Raw genomic sequence first — 23,515 nt, forward strand, 5'->3', positions numbered from 1 at the left:
AGTTGTTTTTGGAATTGATGAGAGGCTCAGACAGTGTACTCAGCTCTGATGTGGCATTTATAAAAGTGCACTGGCAGATTCCTGCAATGTCACCGATATAGGCCAAATAGAGTCATAGGAGGATGGCCAGGTCATTTTAAACCAAAACATTATTATTATTTTTCTTCCCTCAAGTTCTGCCACATCTAGGTTTTCTGGTTTCTTCAGTGTTTTGTCATTGAATTACACCAGATCGTTTGGTTTCTAGAACCAAAGGGAAAGCCAGTCTTTTATCATTTTGAGTCTTTTAAACATAAAAATATATTGCAATCATTAGAGGTCAGAAGAGAGATGTGGAGTACCAAGATAATCCAGTGATTTTCTGGGAGTCGTGGAGCCACTTGGAGACAATGAGCCAGGGAGCCGAACACAAGAGAGGCGGTACCATCTAGCGTGTGGCGGGACTTGGGAAGTCAGGAGACCTGTATCTAGTTCTGGCTCTGCCATTTGCCTACTGTGTGACCTTGGGCAAGTCACTTCACCTCCGTGCACAATGGGAATTAAACACTTGCTCTCCCTCCCACTTAGATTGTGAGCTTGTGGGACTGGAACTGTAGCAAATCCAATGTTCTCCTACCAACCCTGAGCATAATACTGCACTTTGGTATATCAGTGAATCAATCAGTAGATTAGCACAGTATTTGGCAAATACTTAGCTTATTAAAATTATTGCTATCATTATCATTATTACTACTTAATTTTTCTCTTCCTAAATCTCTTCACTTTTAAGAGAGAGGCTTGTCTTGGGTTCTTTGACTGTTATTTTTATAATTTAACTAATGATAAAGGCATTATTGACTTTATCAATCATGATACCATTATTGATGGGCAAATAAATGAAATGGGAAAATTCTTTTAGGTATTTTCAAAATGGTATTTGTTAAGCACTTACTATGTACCAGGTACTGTACTAAGTGATGGGGTAGATACTAGCTCCCTTTATTCATCCCCTCTCCCAACCCCATAGCACTTATGTACCTATCTGTAATTTTATTTATTGATATGAATGTCTGTCTTCCCTTTAGACTGTGAGGTCGTTGTGGACAGGGACTGTGTCTGTTAGATTGATATACTGTACTCTCCCAAGACCTTAGTATAATGCTCTGCATACAGAAAGCGCTCAATAAACAATACTGACTGACTCGATACAAGAAAATCAGATTGGACACAGTCCCTGTGCCAAATAGGGCTCACATAGCCTTAATCCCCTTTTTCCTGATGAGGCAATTTAGGCACAGATAAATTAAGTGATGGAGTCAGGATACGTTAAGTGGTGGAGTCAGGATTAGAACCCAAGTCCTCTGACTCTTAGGCTTGTGCCCTTTCTACTAGGCCACACTGCTTCTATGTTGCAACCTTCAAGAAGGTAAATACGTGGGGAGTTAGAATTTTTCTGAGTAGATGATTCTTAAGCAAGAAAGAGATTGATAATATTTAATCAGGTTTTCATCAGAGTAATTTAAAGCCTCTTAGGACAAAAAAAAATGCTGCCAATTCACCTTTCCAGATGAAAACCTGAGACATCACCAGAGCCTACTAATATCTAGGGACAGAAACCAGTGTCTTGCCTTGGGATCCTTTCAATAAGCCCTTTTCCCAACCCAGAGTTTGGGGAGCCATATCTTAAACAAACACCCCCAGACTGATTGTACAACTCTCCCCAACTTTCATCCTGTCAATTTACTCTTTTCCTGGCCAGTCAAAATTCTGTCTAGCCACAGTTGTTCTCTCCAGCTGCGAAAATAGAACATCCTTTTTTTTTTAACAGATTCCAAGGCTCTTTTTATCTTTCTTTGTTTAACTTCTTGGTATTGGCCAGACCAAATGCTTAATGTTAGAATTCATATAGTCTGCACAGAAACCTATGAAACCTCTGGTACCCCAAATTCAGTCATCAAACCATTGATGTTTTGTTGGTTTTAGTTTGAAGCAAAATGTTCCATCCATTTGCAGGAAAAAACTAGAGTTGCTTTTTTAGGTAAGACGTGCCTTTGTAATGGATATTTGTTGATCCTGGTAGTAACTGGACCTCGTTCATTCAGCAGGATGCAGGGCCTAAATGTAGCATTGCAAATGAAAGCTGGTGACACCGTATAAATTCTGTGGGAGAAGATCTTGCTTTCCTCCTTGTTTGGGTTTCTGTAACTCTCTCTGTTGAGAAAACTGGTGAATGGGTTTTGAGGTCTATCATGTGAGGTGTGCTCAGCTGAAAACCTCTAACACTTTGGGAATGCCTGATTTAAAGTGCAATTTAATACACTGAGCCACTTTTGCAGCTATATCAGAGGGAAGAAGTTTCCTCTCTAGGAAGTGAGAGAGAGTCATGACCACACAAATGAATTCCCCTTCTCCCATAAAGTTTATTTTAAATCAATCAATCAATCATATTTATTGAGCACTTACTTTGTGCAGAGCACTGAACTAAATGCTTGGGAGAGTAATATATAACAGAGTTGATAGACACATTCCCTGCCCACAACGAAATTCCATGTAGAGGTTGAGACAGACATTAATATGAGTAACTAAGTTATGGGATGCACATAAGCACAGTGAGGCTGAGGGAGGGGTGAATAAAGGGAGCAAATCCGACGCAAGGGTGATCCAGAAGGGAGTGGGAGAAGAGGGCTTAGTCAGGAAAGACCTCTTATAGGAGATCTGCCTTTAACGAGGCTTTGAAGGTGGGGAGAGTAATTGTCTATCAGATATGAAGAGGGAAGGCAATCCAGGTGAGAGGCAGGGGATGGGTGAGAGGTTGGAGGAAAGGTAGATGAGATCAAAGTACAGTGAGTAGGTTGGCATTAGAGTAGCAAAGTTTCTTTAAAACCCTCATTTGGAGGTCTTTGAGATTGCTTAGGACCTAGCTTCTCCTCGATTGATACTTATTCTTTATCTTGCTAGCTTGTTTTAAAAGAGGGAAAAAACCCATAAATTATACACAGATGCATCTGGAGGTGACAACTAGTACCCCTGGTTGGATAAAAAGCAGCGTGGCTCAGTGGAAAGAGCATGGGCTTGGGAGCCAGAGGTCATGGGTTCAAATCCCAGCTCTGCCGCTTGTCAGCTGTGTGGCTGTGGGCAAGTCACTTAACTTCTCTGTGCCTCAGTTACCTCATCTGTAAAATGGAGATGAAGATTGTGAGCTTCATGTGGGACAACCTGATTACCTTGTATACCCCAGTGCTTAGAACAGTGCTCTGCACATAGTAAGCGCTTAACAAATACCAACATTATTATAAAACTATTTTTTCTTTTGTTTCTTGTTCCACTGGAGAGTCCACTGATCAAACCTGAACTTTTTCCCAGAGACCCAATCTAGTGGTTAGTACATATTAATACTAAATGAATGAATATTTCCTAGCTGTCACTATTCATTTTGCAATATTCTTTCAAAACTTGAAACTGTCCTGCAGTGTCCTGTTCATTTTCTCCTGGGGGTACAGGTTCCTCCACTTGTCTGCTTGGTGATCTTGGGCAAGTCACTTCACTTGTCTGTGCCTCAGCTACGTCATCTATAAAATGGATCGAAACTGTGAGCCCCACATGGGACAGCGACTGTGTCCAACCCTATTTGCTTGTATCCACCCCAGCGCTTAGTACAGTGCCTGACACATAGTAAGCACTTAATAAATACCAGATTTATTACTATTATTATTTCCCCACTCCCTTTGTAGCTGGAGTAAACATAGTGTTTGAAAATCATTTTCCAGTGATAGGGAGTTGTTTGGAAATGAGCCTGCAGAAGTCAAACCTAGCACTTGACAACAAATGATAGTTCCTTACTGCATTGATTCTTTTGCCCTCTCAGGGCCGGTCTCCGTTTTTGGGACTGCCTGCTGGTGTTCTGTTCTATCAGTCAGTCAATCAGTCGTGTTTATTAAGAACTTACTGTGTGCAGAGCACTAATTATGCACTTGGGAGAGTATAATACAATATAATTATGTGCTTGGGAGAGTTGGTAGGCGAGTTCTCCACCCACAACAAGTTTACAGTCTAGAGGAACTCTGTGATTGATTGTTCTCTGTGCAATCTCCAGTTTGGCCCCATAACCTCCCGCCTCACTGGGGAGGCCTTCTGGTAATTCTCCAAGTCTAGGCAAGGTGTTCTAGAGAGAGAGAGAACGAGAGAAGAGCGGAGAGGCCCAGTCCCCTAGGCAGCCCCTTCCAACCAAGAGGCCCGCTCAAGGAGAAATCTCACAGAACAAATATTATGTGTGCCCCAGTTCAGTCTAATGCTTTTAAGCCTAGCCTGCATCGTGATATCTCCTAGCACTAACCCGCAGTCCTGAAGGATGCTAATGGACCTGGGATGGATTCTGTTGGATGTTTTCTACCTACTGTTCATTTGCCCTGGGCCTTTTTGCCTTTTTCTCTCAACACCTTTCCTCAATCTGCTTCTGTTTATCAGTTATACGTTGACTTTGTATTCTTGTGAGATTCTTGTGAGTATGAAAAGCAAAAAGATATACCATTAAACTTAAAACTTGGTAGTGCTAGTTGTATCAGGCCTTCTGAAAATCAAATCTAAAGTATTTTAAAGATGACCCCGTGACCCGATCAGTATGTTCATTGATACGGACTTCTGAAACACCTGATTCAATTGGCAACAATCAGTTTCGTATTTTTATTGGCTCAGATTTATTCCATATTGACCTACTTCTAGTAACCTAATTTCATTCTCTCTATTAAGGAAGGGTAAAAAAATGTAGGCAGTGGCTGAAGATTCCCAGACTTTCACACAAACACTTCAGGACAGAAAAGTTGATCCCTTCCTTAAGAGAAAAGTAAGCTTCCCCCAGAGTGCTTATCCTGGCCCATTTTCCAGGGAAATTCAGATATTTATGGGCCCTGAGAGCATCATTACTGACCTCAGCTACTCTTTGTCTAAGAATATGCTTTTTCTTAGGTCAGTGAATGCTGTCATTGCCTTTAAAAAAGAACCCAAAGCAGAGCTGTTACTTCATGGAAAGGGACAAAGCATAACAGGGAATTCTCAAAATGATCTCCAGAAACATGTAGAGAAAAATTTTACTCAGTCCTAAAAGGGAGATCCCTGGTTTTTAATTTAAATAGCTTTGCATATTATTTTCAGATTACGGCTACATCCCCAGACATTTGAATGGAAACTAAATGTAAGGTCTTGGAGGGCAGGGATCGTGTCTACCAAGCCTATTGGACCAACCCAATCACTTTACAGTACCCCGCACACAGTAAGTACTCAATAAATGCCACTTTTTATTGATTGGTTAAAATCTTCATGTTGAATTAGGAGGCTGTCCCTGAAAAGCCAATACAACCTTGCCATCCCCAATAGGCTGATGGAATTAGTGAAGAAAGAAAAAGCACAGCTGCAGAATTGCATTTCCTCAGCCCATTTTTTCTTTTCTGAGTGGAGATACTTTTTAGAACCTATTGTTTGCCACCTTCTCTATTGTTTCAATCCCAAATTTGTTTCAGCCTGGTCTTAGCATGGGATTTTTTTTCAAAAGCTATTTAAAAATAGATTAAGTATTTGCCAAAGGCATTGGGTTGGCATCCTTAGGGACTGATGTCCCAGAAGCTGGGAGAGGATTGAAGTGCCCCATAAGTCTATCTATTTTGGCATCGCAGTTTAAAATATTTATGGGAGTTCATGCTCCAATTACATTTTCCCCAGACACTGCACTTTTGGATCAGCTATTCCACCCCAGTAACGATGAAAGCACATATTGCGTTAGATTGAAGTAGCTGAGAAACATAGTGCTTTCTAAAAGCTGTAAATTCTACCGTTCTAGCCATAAAAGTTAAATCACCACATGGGAGAGTTGAGATTTTATTTAAATAAAAAGTATATTTAAAAATCTAATAAGCTTAAGATTTTTTTTACATGTACCAAGTTAACACCCAACAGCATCTGCTTTGGGTTAGTTTCATTTAGATGTCCACATCTCAGGTGTGAAGTTGTAAGCACATTACCGTAATTATACAACACCACACTTGTGTCACTTGTAATGTCAATTTGAAAGTCTTTTCTTAAGGTTTGAGAGGTAAATAAAGGGAGGAGAGTATCTAGGTGTGGTTGAACACGACTCCTTTTCCTTCAATTCTCTTTTTTGTAGCTATGGCATACTCGTTCACACCAAAAAGGTCTACCTTTCTGCTTTTCTATTTTTAAGCCTGATTGAATGGCTCTGTTTTGCCGCTGTCTATCGTCTTGTCTTATGCCATCATTTCGTCTTCAACCCATAGCGACGCCATGGCCACATCTCTCCCACAACACCCCACCCCCATCTGCCATCGTTCTGGTAGTTTATCCACAGAGTTTTCTTGGTAACAATATGGAAGTGGTTTATCATTGCCTCCTTCCGTGCAGTAAACTTGAGTCTCCGCCCTGAACTCTTTCCCATGCCTCTGCTGCCCAGCACAGGAGAGTTTCGACTCATAGCAGATTGCCTTCTACTTGCTAGCCACTGCCCAAGCTAAGAATGGAATGGATATGCCTCTGCTTGACTCTTCCTCCTCTAGCTGAGACTGGTAGAGTACTGGACACCCTCCAGGGGTGACGCTGAGAGAGTGTCTATTGATTGATCTAAATACCTACCTATTTTATATGTCCACCTACTGGCTATCTATCTTACTTATCTATCCATTTATGTACCTACAGTCTATCTACCTTATCTACCAACCTGCAGTCTATCTAGCAGCTATCTATTTATTTATATCTATCTTTGTTACATCTCAAAGAGCCTAGCTTCAAGAATGAGTACTTAGAAAAGAGTCCTTCTACTCTGGTTAATATTATCCAGTGACCAGGCTTGCGGACATTCAGAATGTATCATCTAAGAGTCTCAACACCCTCAGGGATGAGAGAGACTTTACATTTTTGTGGGAATGTTTTAATGATTGGACTAAATTGATCGTTTTAGGTAGAAAGCCCTATATCACATCATTCTGAGCAGAAGAAGCATTAGCTCTTGTTCTTCTGACAAATTTAGCATCAGGCAAATATTGGCACATTTGCTGAAAGGAGAGCATGGCTTGAGAGAAGACCAAGTTGCCAGGCCTTTCCTAAAGCAATTTTGTTGTATCCAATCTAGTACCTTGAGTTTGAGAGTCCAAGTCATGAATTGGATTTGGCATTGACTAATGAGTCAGTGGGGAGAACAAAGGCTTGAAGGGATATGTCCCAGGAACCTTTACCTAGTGAATGAGTCTCACCACTAGCTGTGTAACCTGAGTAGTTTTCTTTGTTATTCTCTAAGAAATTCAATAATAATAATAATGGTGGTATTTGTTAGGCACCTACTATGTGCCAGGAACGGTACTAGGCACTGGAGTAGATACCAGATAATCAGATATCACAGTGATGGGGCTCACAGTCTGAAGTAAGAGGGAGAACAGGAATTGAATCTTCATTTTGCATATGAGATAACTGAGGAACAGAGAAGTTAAGTGACTTGCCCAAGGTCACCCAGCAGGTACGAGGTGGTGCCGGGATTAGAACCCAGGCCCTCTGATTCCCAGGCCCATGCTCTTTCCACTAGGCCACGCTACTTCTCAAATGACATATGTTCAGCATATAGCCAAATGCCCGGATCATCCTGGAAACTTATGCCTTCAGGAAGAGAGGACTCAGTCTTGTAGGCTCAGAGAGATGAAAGAGATTCCTTCTGGCTAGGAAAAGTGATCTAGAGAGCAGATGTGATGAGGTTAACATGTGCTACCTTGACACTGGCCAGCCACACACTTCTTGGGGATCTCAGTGCTCTTCTCCAGATCAAAGAGGCTGTTGATGCAGATCAATTTCACTGACTAGGTGTTTGCTATCTGTTCTAGGAAAAGGCAGTGAGGCTGCTTTGATTCAGTTAAAATCGCTGGATAGGATAATTCCGATCTTCTTAGTTGCAGCTCTCTTCTGTCTTCACTTGGATTTAGCTGCCTCTTCTTTGTGAAGAGCATCTTCAATCCCATTCCAAGAATCCTGAGAATCTAGGGGAGCTCCTGAGGCAAGGGGAAGAGGGCTGAGATATCCTCTTTTTTCCGTTTGACTCTTTGGGTGCCATATTCCACTTCCTACTGTTTTGCCACTTTCAGGTAATTAGTCTTGGAAACATTTGCCCCTGTGTCCAGTACCTCTGCTCCCCCATGACCAATCTCTTGGAACTGTAGACTGTAAACTCCTGTAGACTCTAGACTTTAAACTCCTCCTCTAGACTGAAAGCTTCTTGGGTATGGAGGTGGTGTCTACCAACTCTGTTGTTTTGTACTCTTCCAGGAACTTAGTACAGTGCTCTGCCCATAGGAAGAGCTTGGTAAACACCACTGATTTATTTCAGGTCACCTTTAAATGCTTTGGAAGACACCTATCCTATTTTGCCCTCCGTGTGTTATCTCAGCATCCCTCTTAATTTCTCTTTCTATTTTTATGAATATTTTCTGGCAAAGTACCATCTTGCCACTCCTTTTATCTCTCAAGTCTGACAAAAAAAAAGAATACCTCTTCTTTGTGAGTTTTATCTGTAGTTTTCAGGGTGGGGCCAGCCTTCTTTCTGGGGAAAGACTTGGACAGGTTTCACAGATTTGTTTTTGTGGCTCACAGAGAAAGGACTGACAAACTTCCTTCCCTGATAATGGGGAAAGGGGAATTTGGAATTTTTTTTTCCCAACACTTCAGCCCTGGTTAAAATGTGCTCCATCAATTTCCAAGAGTTTGAGGAAGCATATGCTAATAATCCAGATATGTCTTCTAATAGCTCAGTATTAGAATTCTGAAATATTTCAAAATTTGGATCTTTACATCTTTTTTTCTATTCGGGGGGCTATCTCAGGTTTTTTCTATTTATATTGTTTTCCACTTTTTATTTGCCTTATTTTTGACTTACTCTTATAATCTTTTCATTCTTTCCTTCCTTCTGTTTTTTTGTTCCACCACATGTTCATTTCCCTGCTTTCATCATATATTACCTATCTTCATAAGTTCTACTTTTCTTCATTTTCTCTCTATATATATTTTCTGATTTTCTTTATTCTTTCTGTTTCTCTCTCATCTTCCTTGCCTCTGTATGTTTACTCCTTCCTTCCATTTTCCTTTTATTCCTCTGGTCAGTATTCCTATCTCCAGTCTCCCTTCTCTGCTCTTTCTTCTTTTCTTTGCTCTGCTGTCTCTCTTCTGTCCCCTGATTCTGTTCCCCTCTTTGTTGTTTCTTTGTCCCACCTTTCCTTCTCCTTTCAGCCTTCTTTTTCTTGTTGGTGGATGGGGAAATAGCTGGTTGATACTGCAAATATCACAAAAATAATTTCATTGAGAATACCTTGAAAATAAACCTTTCCTGTGGTGTTCCTCATGATAATTGTTTCAACCTAGGCTACTTTCACTGGACTCCAGAGATTTCGAAGAATAAGTTTTAGGCCTTGACTTTGCAAAAGTACCTGTGTCCCCATAGATGAGTCTAATAATGTCACGAAAATTTAGCACTTTAAATCTTTAATTCATAAATGATTATTTCTTTTCTCAATTTTGAAACTGAGACTCTCAAAAAATTCCCACCCTTTTCATTACCCCAATCTTACTGTATTGTTTCATCATTATTTTCCTCCTGTTAGAATGACAGCATTGTTGACATGGACTAAAAATTCATATTTTTTAAAAACATCAACACCATGGAGTGGTTTACACTGTCCTACCTCTGTCTTGCTCTCACTCTTTCTCTCTCTAACCACTAGAATCTCAGGTGAAGTATTTTGTTTTCATGACTATTTTCAGATAAGACAGTATTAGAAAGATTTGATTAGAGCCCATGTTATAGGAAGAAATTATTCATTTCTCATGTCTCTCTTGCTTCTGTTGTAATTTCCCAAGTGCTTAATACAGTGCATTGTACCCACTGAGTGCTCAATAAATAACATCATAACTGCTTCTAACGTGCTTTGTTCATTTTGTCTTTGACATCCATTTTTTAGCTTTTTAAAACACATTTCCCTTAGTGGTATATAATCAATGTATCTTAAATCCAAACTTCAATTGTAGAGAAAATTTTCTTTCTATACACTAGCTCCCTTGTGCACCCTAAAGTGATCTTGAGATGGGAATTAGAACTGGATATGAATTTACATACTTTAAAGTCAGATTCAGTCTTATTCAAAGACAGGTGAGGAGAGGGGGAAGAAAGCTGGAATTTGACTTGGAGCCCAGAAGTTAAAAATTTACTAGTCTGGGCTTCAAGAGGTGTTTGAAATGCTCCATGGGGCATTCCACAGCATTTCATGAGAGGGCACATTTCTTTCCGCCAGTGCCAGAATGAGGACCCTCCAACTCGTTCTGCTCTAACCAGCACACAGGAAGGCCGTGACACTTTCTGGCCTACCTTTTGTGCTTTTGGCATATCAGTGTGGCGCTGGGCACGCACCGAACGTGCTGACTTGGCCGGTTTGATGGGGGCACAGTACATCTCCAGCCTCCTCAAGTCGCAGCTCCTGAAGCAGCATTCGTCCACTATTCCCGTGTGGTGCAAACGCCGACTGCTGGATCCATACCCCGTGGGCTTACCTGCACACAACAAGCAGAACAACAGCCTGTGATTAATTGGAAAATGTAAAATGTTTATTAGCACTCCACCCAGGCATGGAAAAGGTGGACGAGGGAAGGGTCTTAAGCACCTCTTATGATTCGCACTCCTCTCTACTTCAGGATCACTTGTGTTTGTGTGTGTGTGTGTGTGTATGTGTGTGGGGGGGCCGTGGGTGGGTGGGTGTGTGAAACGCAAATGGAATGCTTTAAATGGAATCAATCAGTGGTATTTATTGAACACTTACTATGTGCAGAGCACTGTACTAAGTGCTTGGGAAATGCCCTCAAGGAGCTTGCAGTCTATATGGGGAGGCACGTTAAAATAAATACATAAATAACAGATAAATACGTTAAGTGCAGGGGGTGAACATTAAGGGCTTCAAAGGGACAGATCCAAGTGCATAACTGATGTGAAAGGGAGAGGGAGAAGCAGAAAAGAGAGCTTATTAAGGGAAAGCCTCTTGAAGGAGCTATGATTTTAATAATGACCATTAATAATCATTATAATAATTATGGTATTTGTTAAGGGCTTACTATGTGCCTGCACTGTTGTGGTATTTGTTAAGCACTTACTATGTACCAGGCATTCTTTTAAGCTCTGGGGTAGATACAAGCAAATCGGGTTGGACACAGTCTCTGATCCATATGGGGCTCACAGTCTTAATCCCCATTTTACAGATGAGTAACTGAGGCAAAGAGAAATGAAAGGACTTGCCCAAGGTCACACAGCAGACAAGTGTCAGACTCTGGATTAGAACCCAGGTCCTTCCGATTCCCAGGTCCTTGCTCTATCCACTAGGCCGTGCACTTCTTTAATAAGGCTTTGAAGGTGGAGAGAGCGGTAGGCTGTCAGATATGAAGGGGGAGGGAGTTCCAGGTCAGAGTGGGGGACATGTCAAGGGATTGGTGGCAAGGTAGAGGAGATCGAAGTACAGTAAGTAGGCTAGTGTTAGAGGACCGAAGTGTGTGGACCAGGTTGTAGTAGGAAATCAGCCAGGTAAGGCAAGAGGGAGTGAGCTGATTTAGTGTTTTAAAGCCAATTGTAGGGAGTTTCTGTTTTATGTGGGTGCAGATGGGCAACCATTGAAAGTTGTTGAGGACTGGGGAGATGTGTAGTGATTTTTATTTTAGAAAAATGATCCAGGTAGCAGAGTGAAGTACAGACTGGAAAGATTTTAAATGTATTATCAGAAATGCTGGTCTTGGAAAATGTCCTTTCCAGCTTTTCAGGTTCCTCACTATTTAAGCTGAAAATATGCAAAACATTGAGGTTGGTTTGGAAACTCAAGCTCTCTCCTCTGCTCGTGAGTTTGAAAATCAAACAGAAAATCTATTTTCTATTGACTATGTGTTCTAATGAAAAAATCAAAGGTCTGGGAGTCAGAGAACTTGGGTTCTGGTCCCAAATCTGCCATTGACCTCTGAGCAATCCAGGGGAAGTGATTTGATCACTCAGTGAACCACTTTCCTTATCTGTAAAATGGAGGAAAATACCTCCCTTTCCCTACCTCACCAGGTTCGTGTGAGGGTGCATCTAATGTGAAAGTGTTTTGGGTAAATAATAGTGCCATACAAAATAAGGTATTATTAAAGACAGCAAAGTAGAGAATTGAGTCTATTACAATACTGAGGTTAGTGAAGCAAAATTTTGCCTGAATTATTTGGTTAATTTCCTCAATTGTTTGTCTCTCCAAATTTAAGAATCACCTTCACTCCCCAAATTGTCGAGGAAGAAAAAAGTACTCGTACAATGCTCTGCACACAGTAAATGCTCAATAAATACCTTTGATTGATTTGAAATAGTTTTAGCAGCTGGTTTTAGACTCTCTACTTTGATTCAAGCTTTCATAGACTTTAATGATTTTGTAAAAATTCACCAGAACTATATAGAAGTAGCAAATTAGTTAACCAGCAGTGGTTTCTTCTCAAGTGAAAGTTCCTCTTTAATTTCTCCAGGGCAGAGAAATGGACATGTTAAGTATAATGCATGGTAAGGAAGAGACAAGAATAACCTTCATTCACATCAAGATCTGTTAAGGGTGGCCCCTTCTTAAAAAAAGCAGTCGAGTGAAATAATTGGTCCACTGAGGGAGCCTAGACATTGACTTTATAGCTCTCCGTCTGAAGCTATGAAGTCAAACAGATTCTGCCCCAGAGAACAGCCACCTGTTCTCTAACTCTAAAGAAAACTATTTTACTGCTATTTGGTCAATTAACCTGGAAGGCCATTTTTGAGCTGGTGGAGGTTTGCACTGGGACTTGGTGCAGAATGGAAGAAGCATCCTGATAGGGCATTCTTTGTCTCCCAGAGAGAGTACTGCTGCTTCGGCTCCGAGATCAAATCCTGGAGAAGCTTTCATTGGTGTTGAGTTTGGGGGAGACAGTGCAGCTGGTGCTCCTCTCTGCTTCATAGTATGTTTTAAAATCATCAGTGGAAGAGCCACTATTGCTAAAATATGCCTTTAAGCTTTAGCCAGTGATACCCTTTGCTGAGAATCGACTGTTCCCTTGAGTTTCGTAAAATCAAACTTTTTTTCGCAATCTTTTCCAGGGACTATAAATTAGAGACGAGGAAAAGACGTGCTTATGTGGTAGCTTGTAACCCTTTGAGGATCAGCCGATGCTGTAAGCTAAGTTACTGGCCATTTCATGAGGCCACGGAGGCCAGCTGACTAAGAAGAGATTATATTATGGATTAGGATACGGGAAGCTTTCCTCCGCTGGCATCACATAGAATGATACAAGACTGTAAGCTTCATGTAGGCAGTGATCATTTCTACATACAGCATAAGACAAGTACATATCTGTAATTGATTTCGATGTCTGTGTCCCCTTGAAGACTGTATGCTCCTGGTGGGCAGGAAACGTATCTACCAACTCTGTTGTACTGAACTCTCCCAAGCACTAAGTAGAGGGCCCTGTGTAGAGTAGGTACTCAGTAAATACTATTGATTTACTGATTCCTGAGACTGTGCATCCAATGTGGGACAGGGATTGTGTCTGACTTGATTAATCTCATATCTACTCCAGTGTTTAATGCAGTGAATGGCACCTAGTAAACGCTTAGCAAATACCACAATTCATTTATTGTTATTTATACCGACTTTAAAGGACCCGCCTGGTAATTCATGAAACTTTCACCCCCACCTAAATAACCATGTTTTATTTTAAAAATGGTCCTTATTAATCTATTTACTCTTATAGAGAAAATATAGGTTCTTCTAAAGAAATTCTTATAAAGAAAACTGGACTTCTGAACCTCCATTACACTATCAATCCATGGCATCTATTGAGCACTTACTGTGTGCAGAGCACTGTACCTAACACGTGGGAGACTACAATACAGTAGAATTGGTAGAAATGATGACTGTATGCTCCTGGTGGGCAGGAAACGTATCTACCAACTCTGTTGTACTGAACTCTCCCAAGCACTAAGTAGAGGGCCCTGTGTAGAGTAGGTACTCAGTAAATACTATTGATTTACTGATTCCTGAGACTGTGCATCCAATGTGGGACAGGGATTGTGTCTGACTTGATTAATCTCAAGGAAAAAGGGGTGATCCTCGGTGTTGAAGGCAGTTGAGAGGGAGCAGCATGGCTCAGTGGAAAAGAGTCGGGCTTGGGAGTCATAGGTCATGGCTTCGAATCCCAGATCTGCCACTTGTCAGCTGGGTGACTGTGGGCAAGTCACTTCACTTCTATGTGCCTCAGTTATGTCATCTGTAAAATGGGGATGAAGACTGTGAGCCCCACATGGGGCAACCTGATTACCCTGTATCTACCCCAGCGCTTAGAACAGTGCTCTGCACATGGTAAGCGCTTAACAAATACCAACATTATTATTATTATAATTAGGTCACTGGTGATCTTAGAGAGGGCAATTTCCTTGGAATGAAGTGGGTGGAAACTAGATTGGAGGGAGTCAAGGAAAGAATCGGAGGGAAGGAAGTGGAGGCAGCAAGTAGTGAATACTCACTCAAGGAGTTTGGAGAGGAATGCGAGGAGGGAGAGGAAGAATAACTGGAGGGAGCCATATGGTCAAGAGATGGTTCTTTTAGGACAGGGGATTCTTGCACATATTTGAAAGCAGTGGGGAAAAAGCCACTGGAAAGTGAATGCTTGATGATGGCAGTCAGGGAGAGAAGAAGGGAGGAGGCAAGTGTTTTGAAAAGGTGCAAAGGGCTGGGGTCAGAGGTACAGTTGGAGGGGGTAGATCTTGAAAGGAGGCAGGAAATCTCCCCTTGAGATACTATTGGGAAAGATAGGAGAGTTGACGGGGGAGCCGAAGAAGAGAAGGATTGGAGAGGGGCAGGGGAAATTTTAGGAAGATCATGCCTGATGGTTTCAATTTTATCAATAAAATGTGTGGCCATATCATTACGGGCAAGAGATGAGGGGGGTGTGGGAAAGGGGTTTTGAGGAGGGAGTTAAATGTCTGAAACAATTGCTGTGGCCAATAGGTATGGGATTCAGTAAGGGTAGAGAAGTATTGTTGTCGGGTGGAGGAGAGGGAAGAATTAAAGCAGGTTAGGATGAATTTGAAATGGATTAAAGTCAGCCTGGTGTCTGGATTTCTGTCAGGAGCGCTCCACAGCTCAAGAAGCTCACAATCTAAAGAGGGTCATTAAAGACCCATGACACAGGATGGCGGAGCATGAATATTGAAAAAGCAGAGCTATGACCTCACTCCCTTGGTTAAGTATCACAAAGCAATTTGTGTAATACAGTTTTTTCACCTTATCAGAACATTTATATACTCATCCAGTGAGGCGGTACTGGGCTTTCCTGCTACCGAGAAATCCAAGTAATTGTGAAATCCATAAAATTAAGGGAGGGGATCCACAAAATCAAGGTAATCACCCACCATCACTGACTCTCTGCTCTTGTGGCCTGCCAGAGGGAGAGGCTGTGTTGGTGTAGGAAGGAACCAGAGATCAGACCCTTAAACTCTAAGCTCCTTCTGGGAAGAGAACATAGCTACCAACTCTGTTATATTGTACTCTCCCAAGCACTTACTACAGAGCTCTGCACCCAGTAAGTACTCAGTCAGTTCCACTGATAGATCGATGGTTGGATTCTCTTGAGAAGTCACCTCTGCCGGGTCTCAACTATGGGTTTCAACTCAGAAAACCTTTCCTTTCCATCACTGATGGATTAACAAATTGCAGGTAGGAGTTCTTAGTCCCTTCAGTCTCTTGAATATTTACTTTTGCAAAGTTCATTTAAGAGGATGGATTCTGTCACCTGTTTTCTCTTCACTATTTAAATGACCTGAAACCTCGGTTGGACTAAACACATTGATAATTCTTGCTCTAAGGCACAAGGCAGAAAATGATGGATGATCCATGTAGCTCTTTTTAATCAACCTGACACAAGTTTCAAAACTCCTGCTCATCTGCCATCAAAAAGGTCCTTATAATGACTCGACCTTTAGAATGGAGCTTGTGGAATTCGTCCTGTTGACATTTATTGGTATCCTTGGAGGTTTCTTTCCTATTTTTTTGTCAGTAGTTTGCTCCAAAGAGGTTTCATAGCATAGGTCAAAAATTTCTTAATAGAATTTTTGGCTCCCTTTTAACTTCAACTATGAAAAGAGTCAGATATTTTAGTGTGTCCATGCATTGAGCAGACAGAATGTTTAGTCACAAAGTTCTGCTATTTCCTGAAATCTGGCCAACCTACAGAACTCCAATGGTTAAACAGCTGGCTCCCATAATAACAGCACTTCCCTTTAAATAATGCATGGCCAGTGAAGTAATTCAATAAGTTTCAGAGCTAACTTACTATTTACAAGGGCTCTGGACAGAATTGTGGCATCATCAAAACCACAACAATTAGCTGAGTTTCCACATTTTGTCATGGAAATAAACAATATCTCTCTTACTCTTCAAGCAAAATTCCAAAATTCAGTATAGAGATTTAACCTGCAGTCATTATTAATGAATACTTAAGGTTAAAGCAATGTCACCTGAACTGCAACTGGGGAAGCTCCTGACTTATCCTTTGGAAAAACCTACAGGGGCATGATCAAGGTATCAGATCTTGGGCATCAGATCTGGACATTAGTTTCCCACCAGGAGACTTCCTCTAGTTTTCTCTGCAGGTTTTACTTTCCAGATTTTAGCAGTGGTACTTCAAATATCCGATTCAACTGAACTAATAATTTTTAAAAAATGTTTTCCATGAACAGAAATAAATTCCACCTGAAAAACTGCACTTTGCTTAGAACCGTGCTTGACACACAGTAAGCGCTTAATAAATGCCATTATTATAATTATTGTTATACGAACTGTACTCTCTTCAGCACATAGAACAGTGCTGTGCGCCTAAAATGTCTGCAATAAATACTATTAAATTAATGAAATCTAGGCATTCTCATCATTTGATGACTAGCAACAATATTCGGTACCAAGGGGTAAGAATGTCAGACAAGCAGATTGGAATTGGACTCGGATGGGTGGAGTGGCAAGGGAGAGGTTGACTGAGACCTGCTTTAATGATGATGAGGAGACTGTATAAATAAACCATAGTTCTCTTGGGATAAACTACAATTGTATGAATTATAAATGCTTCTCAGAAAGGTTTATCAAACTGCCCTACTCAAGTCCCATAATACAAGCAAAGGAATTAAACATGTATGAAAAACAAAAAAAGTTTTCTTGGCAGGGGTAGAAGGTAAGACCCACTTGTTATGGGGATTTGTAGTTCCAGGCTGAGTCTACAGGCACCTTTATGTGCTTGAATCTACAATTTGTTGGAATCTACTTCATTATAAATTGGTGAGTATATTACCGGTTTCCTTTTCTTTTCTCTGATTTTTGCACACAACTAACAGGTTATTTGAGTTTTGTAAAGTAAGACTGTAGCAATATAGAAACCGAGGAACGAGACCCCTTTCCCCCCCTCTTCCTTCTTCCTCTTTAAATTTTACGGAAGTTCTCATTTTTGCACAGACTAGGTTCTTTCTTAGAAAAGTTAGGTTTGACAATTCAGAATAACATTGTATTGTGTGACAAAAATCTTTAATTAGAATTTGGTTTTCTGAAAGCCTTCTCTTTGGAGTCATTCACTATGAACATAATCGACCAGCAGGAAGGTCAGGTGACATTGCAAATAGTTTATCCTTAAACTCATGTCTCTGGGTGCTAGTAGTTTTATATGGAGATTTTAAAATCTTTTAATGGGAAAAAATTTTCATTCAGGTTTTACTAGTTATTTCATTATAAAGAATATGCTTGCTGCCTCTAAATGAGTTTCTGCCCACAAGGGAGATAGTGACTTCACAAATGATCAAGAGGCAAAATGAAGAATTGAGAAGGATCTCGTTTTAGCATAAAATTTGAAATTTAAATATCTCGTAAAGTCAATAATTTTGACTTTATTTTGATATCTTAATCATTGGTGTTTATTGAGTGCCTGTGTTGTATGGAGCACTGTAAGTACTTGGGAAAATCAGAAGATATGATCCTTGTGCTCAAACCAGGGAAATAGTAACCAAAATAACTTGCAGGTAGATGGAAGAAAGAGAAATAGATATGTATGTTGGTAAATAGATTTACATTTTTGAATCCTAAAAATGTTTCTGGGGTGGATTTAGTCAGTTTCCAAGTAACCAACTTGCAAAGACAGTTTTACTTCTGGGTTCTGATCTCATTTCTATGCTGTTTGTATTTGTACTTTTAAAGTATAGTCAGTTCTCCTCTAATGATGGGGTGACTTTCTTTTTAGAACCCTGCATGAAATGAAAACTGGCATTTTGATACTTCCCCCATGTTCAAAGATGCCCAAAACACTCAGGCATTTTCTTCCAACACCATGCTGTGTTCTATGCAGACAGGGATATGTTGTTTGGAAGAGGGTATCCTAATTTTGCCACTGTATTCTATCCGTAGTGAAAACATGTGCTATGACAGACTGATATCTATCTGTTTTAGTTTCTGAGGACCCTGTTCTAGTAGTAGTACCAGGGAATTGATAGTAGAGTCTCATTCTACACACATGTCTGCAAAACCAACATTTATTGAATCCACATGGTGATTCTACCAATTCAGAGATATTTGCAACTGGGACATTTTATCTCACTTTATACGAGCTTATACCGGCAAAGTTTTTGAATGCCTGTACTTATGCATGTGTGTGAAAATGTACCTTAGCCATACTTTCTGATTATTTCATTTAGCTGCTTTGGGAAGATGCTGATTCTAATCTGTCATTTGTTTTATCTATTAATGATTTAGAATTTCAATTGGCTCTTGGAGTATAGCAGCTAAGCTTATGGGAAACCAGAAAGAAAAACAATCCTATTTTTTCTTCTAAGGACAGGTCATCCTGTCAATGCAAAGATGAAGTCACCCACTGTTCTAGATCGTAAGCTCACTGAGGGCAGGGAATGTGTCTGTTTATGGTTGTATTGCACTCTTCCAAGCACAGTACAGTTCTGTGCACACAATAAGAGTGCAGTAAATATGACTAACAGACTGAATACGCTTTTAATGAGACTGTAAAAAGAACAGGCTATCCTGGGGTCTCTAGCTTTCATTATCAACCTAACTGGGCCTTTGTTTTCTCATTCTCTCAGTGCAGCAGTAGGGTAAGGGGATGGAGAATTGTTAGGCAATAGTAATAATAATGATGGTATTTGTTAGCTCTTACTATATGCCAAGCACTGTACTAAGCTCTGGGGTAGATACAAGGTAATCAGGTTGACCCACAGGGGCTCTCAGATCCCCATTTTACAGATGAGGGAACTGAGGCACAGAGAAGTTGGGGGCTTATCCAAGGTCACACAGCAAACAAGTGGCAGAGCTGGAATTAGAACCCACAACCTCTGACTCCCAAGCCAGTACTCTCGACATTAGGCTATGCTACTTCTCTAGGTGAAAAAGTCTAAAGTTCAGACTGCAATCTCCAGGCTGACATAAGGGCTCCCTAAATGGACTTGGAGGCTCAAGTAACATTTGTTTGCCCAGGGCAGTCGTTGCTATTCCTTGCTAGACTATGAATGTTAGATTTGGGTGCCATGCAGATTTTTCAAAACCATTTAATATTTAACAAAAAGGCTTATTGAATGATTATTAAGGGAGCTTCAGAAATTTTTCAGTATCCTGAACCCCAATGGATTGTGAGCCCCTCCCATTAGATTGTAAAATCCTTGAGGGCAGGGATCCTGTCTACCAACTGTAATGTACTGCACTCTCCCCAGCGCTCAGTACACTGTTCTGCGTATGGTATGTGCTCCATAAATATGATCGATTAACAATTTAAATCTCTCGAAAATTTAAACTGAAAAATAGTCATGATTTGTAGGAGCTGCAGATCCTAAATATAACAAAATGCAAGGCATTTTAGTTCTACAAGTGTGGCCTAGTGGAAAGAGTCTGGGCCTGGACCTGGTTCTGATCCCAGTTGCACCACCGGCCTGTTATTTGACTTTGGGCGAATCACATAACTTTTCTGTGTCTCTGTTTCCTCAGCTGTAAAATGGAGATTAAATGATTCTTTTCCCTCCTACTTAGGCTGTGAATCCTGTGTAAGATGAGGACTGAGTTGAACCTGATTTTATCTTGTATCTCCCCCAATGTTTAGTACACAGTGAGTGCTTAAATACCATTATTATCACTACCTACTTTCCATATAGGTTCAATCTGTGGCCTGCAATAATTTTTAACTGAGAGGGTATTTGCCAGACCACTTAACTCTTAACTGGGCAAAATCACTTTTCTAGATTCAACATTTTTTCCCTCTTCCTCAGATGTTCCATCTAAAACAAATGAAGGCCGCTGCCCCCTATAATCAATGCGGGACCTTTTCTAATCCTCAACTGCACTGTGCAGCCTCAATCCCAAAATCTTCTTTGGGGGGAGAACAGGCATCTGGGAAGTGCATGATAAAGCCACTGCCTTGGACAGAGTAGTTTCCAGAGGCTGTAGCAATGGTGTGAAAAGGGAGGCCTCAGGCAGGCTTAATCTGGGATTTGAAGTGGAAATGTTACTGTCTTAGAATCCTTTTGAGAAACAAGCAACAAGAGGAGTGGGAAACAACGTGATGTATTGGTTTAGACCAATACAATGCCCTAGAGGGCGAAAACCTTGCCAGCACAGCACAATTTACAAGCCTAGGTCAGATTCCAGTGCTGGAAAGTGAGGGATACTGCCAAAAAAATTATACTTTGGCAACAGAAGTGCTTAACTGGACAGAAATTTATTTCTAAGAGAATGGCTTAGTTTATCAATGTTTGATATAAGATAATTAGGTGCCTTGAGTTCATTCTTACAGTTTAATTCAATGTAGCCTACTATGGAGCAGTGGCAAGTGGCTCTTGAAAAGGCCTCTTTAAGCTTGATAAGACTAGAGTCTTTCACCATATCAGTAAAGTGCTTGTTTCCCGTGTGTTTTCTAGATTATCCCCTGCTCAAGATTTTTGGTTTCATGGTCCTGGAATTCCCATCTAATAGAGGATTACTTTTTGGGATACCTCTTTTTTTATATGAGCTGCCAATGTTTGAAGGGGAAACGTAGCATAAAGGATAACAGGTTGAAAATGCAGTCAGTCCCACTACTTGAAATGGATGAAAAATCAAAATCACAAACTAGGCAAGGTTGCTTGGGTGGCACGCTCAGACCTTTGTTGTGTATATTTCCATCCCTAAAATGGCCAAAGGCCAAGAGCAGAAAGCATTTTGTACCTGTATGAGTTTCCAGTGTGAAAGAGGGTTGAGAGCATAATAATAATAATTGTGGTATTTAAGCTCTTACTGTGTGCCAGGCACTGTACTAAACACTGAGGTAGATTCAACATAATTGGGTTGGATACAGTCCCCTGTCCCATGTGGGGCTCACTGTCTTAACCCCATTTTACAGATGAGGAAACTGAGCCATAGAGAATGGAAGTGACTTGCCCAAGGTCACACAGCAGACAAGTGAAAGAGCCGGGATTAGAACCCAGGCCCTCATACTCCTAGCCCCATGCTTTTTCCTCTAAGCCATGTTGCTTCTAGTATACCATTGAAAAATAAAACTAACACAAATGGAAAATCCTATCATTAAACTTTAAACTGGAGACTGCAAGCTCCTTGGGGGCAGGGAACGCGTCTACCAACTCTGTTGTACTGTACTCTCCCAAACACTTAGTACAGTGCTCTTCACACAGTAGGCAGTCAATAAATAAGATTGAATGAATGAATGAATGAATGAACCGCCTTGCTAAGAACTATGAGCGAAGGAGTATAATTGTAAGAGCTGGGGATTGCTGGATGATCTAATTCTTATGTACGGAAAAGGTTGATTGTGTTTCTGCTAGAGATTCAGGTTTTAAGCATTTTACAACTCTAATTTGTTTGCTTAACTTTCAGTAGGGGCAATCAAGCACAGAAGAAACCAAGCAACTAATGGAGAAGTCTAGATAAACATAAAAAATAAATTGTGGTATTTGTTAAGCGCTTACTATGTGCAAAGCACTGTTCTAAGCGCTGGGGTATACAAGGTGATCAGGTTATCTCACGTGGGGCTCACAGTTTTTTAATCCTCATTTGACAGATGAGGTAACTGAGTCACAGAGAAGTTAAGTGACTTGCCTAAGGTCATACAACTGACTAGCAGTGGAGCCGGGATTAGAACCCGTGACCTCTGACTCCCAAGCCCGCGCTCTTTCAACTGAGCCATGCTGCTTCTCATACTCCAGTTTTAACATACTCTCAACAATACATATATGCATACTTGATTTTGCTTAAGACTTAAGCTAAAGCTAATTAGCCAAACATGCCTTGTTGTTTTCCATGCTAGTATCACTTGGAGAGTTTAAAATTAATCCTAATGATTGTTCTCGACTGGTTGGTGATACTTGCATTAATTTTAACTGCCTTCAATTAGCCAACTGTGCTAGGACTCAGTGTAGAGACTCACTGCATCAATTCAATTCTGGACATTCTGCCTCTGGCCTGGAACACCCTCCCTCCTCAAATCCGACAGACAATCACTCTCCCCCACTTCACAGTCTTATTGAAGGCACATCTCCTCCAAGAGGCCTTCCCAGACTAAGCCCCAACTTTCCTCATCTCCCACTCTCTTCTGCATCCCCCTGACTTGCTTCCTTTTCTCTTCTGCATCCCTGCCCCTCTGCACTTATATACATATCTATAAATTAATTTATTTGTGTTGATGTCTCCCCCGACTCACTCCCAAACTGTAAGTTCGCTGTGGGCAGGGAATGTCACTGTTTATTGTTGTATTGTACTTTCCCAAGTGCTTAGTACAGTGCTTTGTACCCAGTTAGTGCTCAATAATTATGATTAAATGAATGAATGAATGGACAATAATAATGGCAATAATAATAATGGTGCTTGTTTAGTGCTTCTCTGTGCCCAGCACGGTTCTCAATCCTGGGGTAGATATAAGTTAATCAGGTTGAACACAGTCCCTGTCCCATAAGGGGCTCACAGTCTATGTAGGAGGGAGTCAGAGAGAAGCAGCATTGTGTAGTGGTTAGAGCACGGGCCTGGGAGTCAGAAAGTCATGGGTTCTAATCCTGGCTCCTCCACTTGTCTGTGTGACTTTGGAAAAGTCACTTCACTTCTCTGTGCCCCAGTTACCTCATCTGTAAAATGGGGATTGAGACGACAAGCCTCATATGGGGCAGGGAATACGTCCAACCTGATTTGCTTTTATCTACCTCCGGTTCTTTATACAGTGCCTGGCACATAGAAAGCCCTTAATGTATACCATAATTATTCTTATTCAATCCCCATTTTACAGAAGAGATAACTGAGGCACAGAGAAGTTAAGTAGCTTGCCTAAGGTCATCCAGTAGACACATGGTAGAGTTGAGATTAGACCAAGATTCTTCGGACTGCCAGACCTACACTCTCTCCGCTAGACCACAGTGCTTCTCTTCTCTGGATACTGAGAAGAGTTAAGAATAGAAGATGAGAATGTTAAT

General features: G+C 40.9%; 1 protein-coding gene across 8 annotated transcripts in view; it reads right to left on the reverse strand.

The window, feature by feature from the left end:
- IGF1 (insulin like growth factor 1) overlaps positions 1-23,515 on the reverse strand; it is an 89,668-nt gene that overhangs the window by 17,175 nt on the left and 48,978 nt on the right. For 4 of the 8 annotated variants that reach the window (XM_029078629.2, XM_029078623.2, XM_029078630.2 and 1 more), the window contains 2 exons: positions 10,379-10,560; positions 9,229-9,289 (listed from right to left, as the gene is read on the reverse strand). In XM_029078629.2, coding sequence (XP_028934462.1) covers positions 9,229-9,289; positions 10,379-10,560 — 243 coding nt within the window. The remainder of the gene's footprint in view (positions 1-9,228; positions 9,290-10,378; positions 10,561-23,515) is intronic. The other 4 variants (XM_029078625.2, XM_016227945.3, XM_029078626.2 and 1 more) reach the window with 2 other exon arrangements.

This window comes from Ornithorhynchus anatinus, chromosome 14 (assembly GCF_004115215.2).
Source record: "Ornithorhynchus anatinus isolate Pmale09 chromosome 14, mOrnAna1.pri.v4, whole genome shotgun sequence".
NCBI classification, from domain to species: domain Eukaryota; kingdom Metazoa; phylum Chordata; class Mammalia; order Monotremata; family Ornithorhynchidae; genus Ornithorhynchus; species Ornithorhynchus anatinus.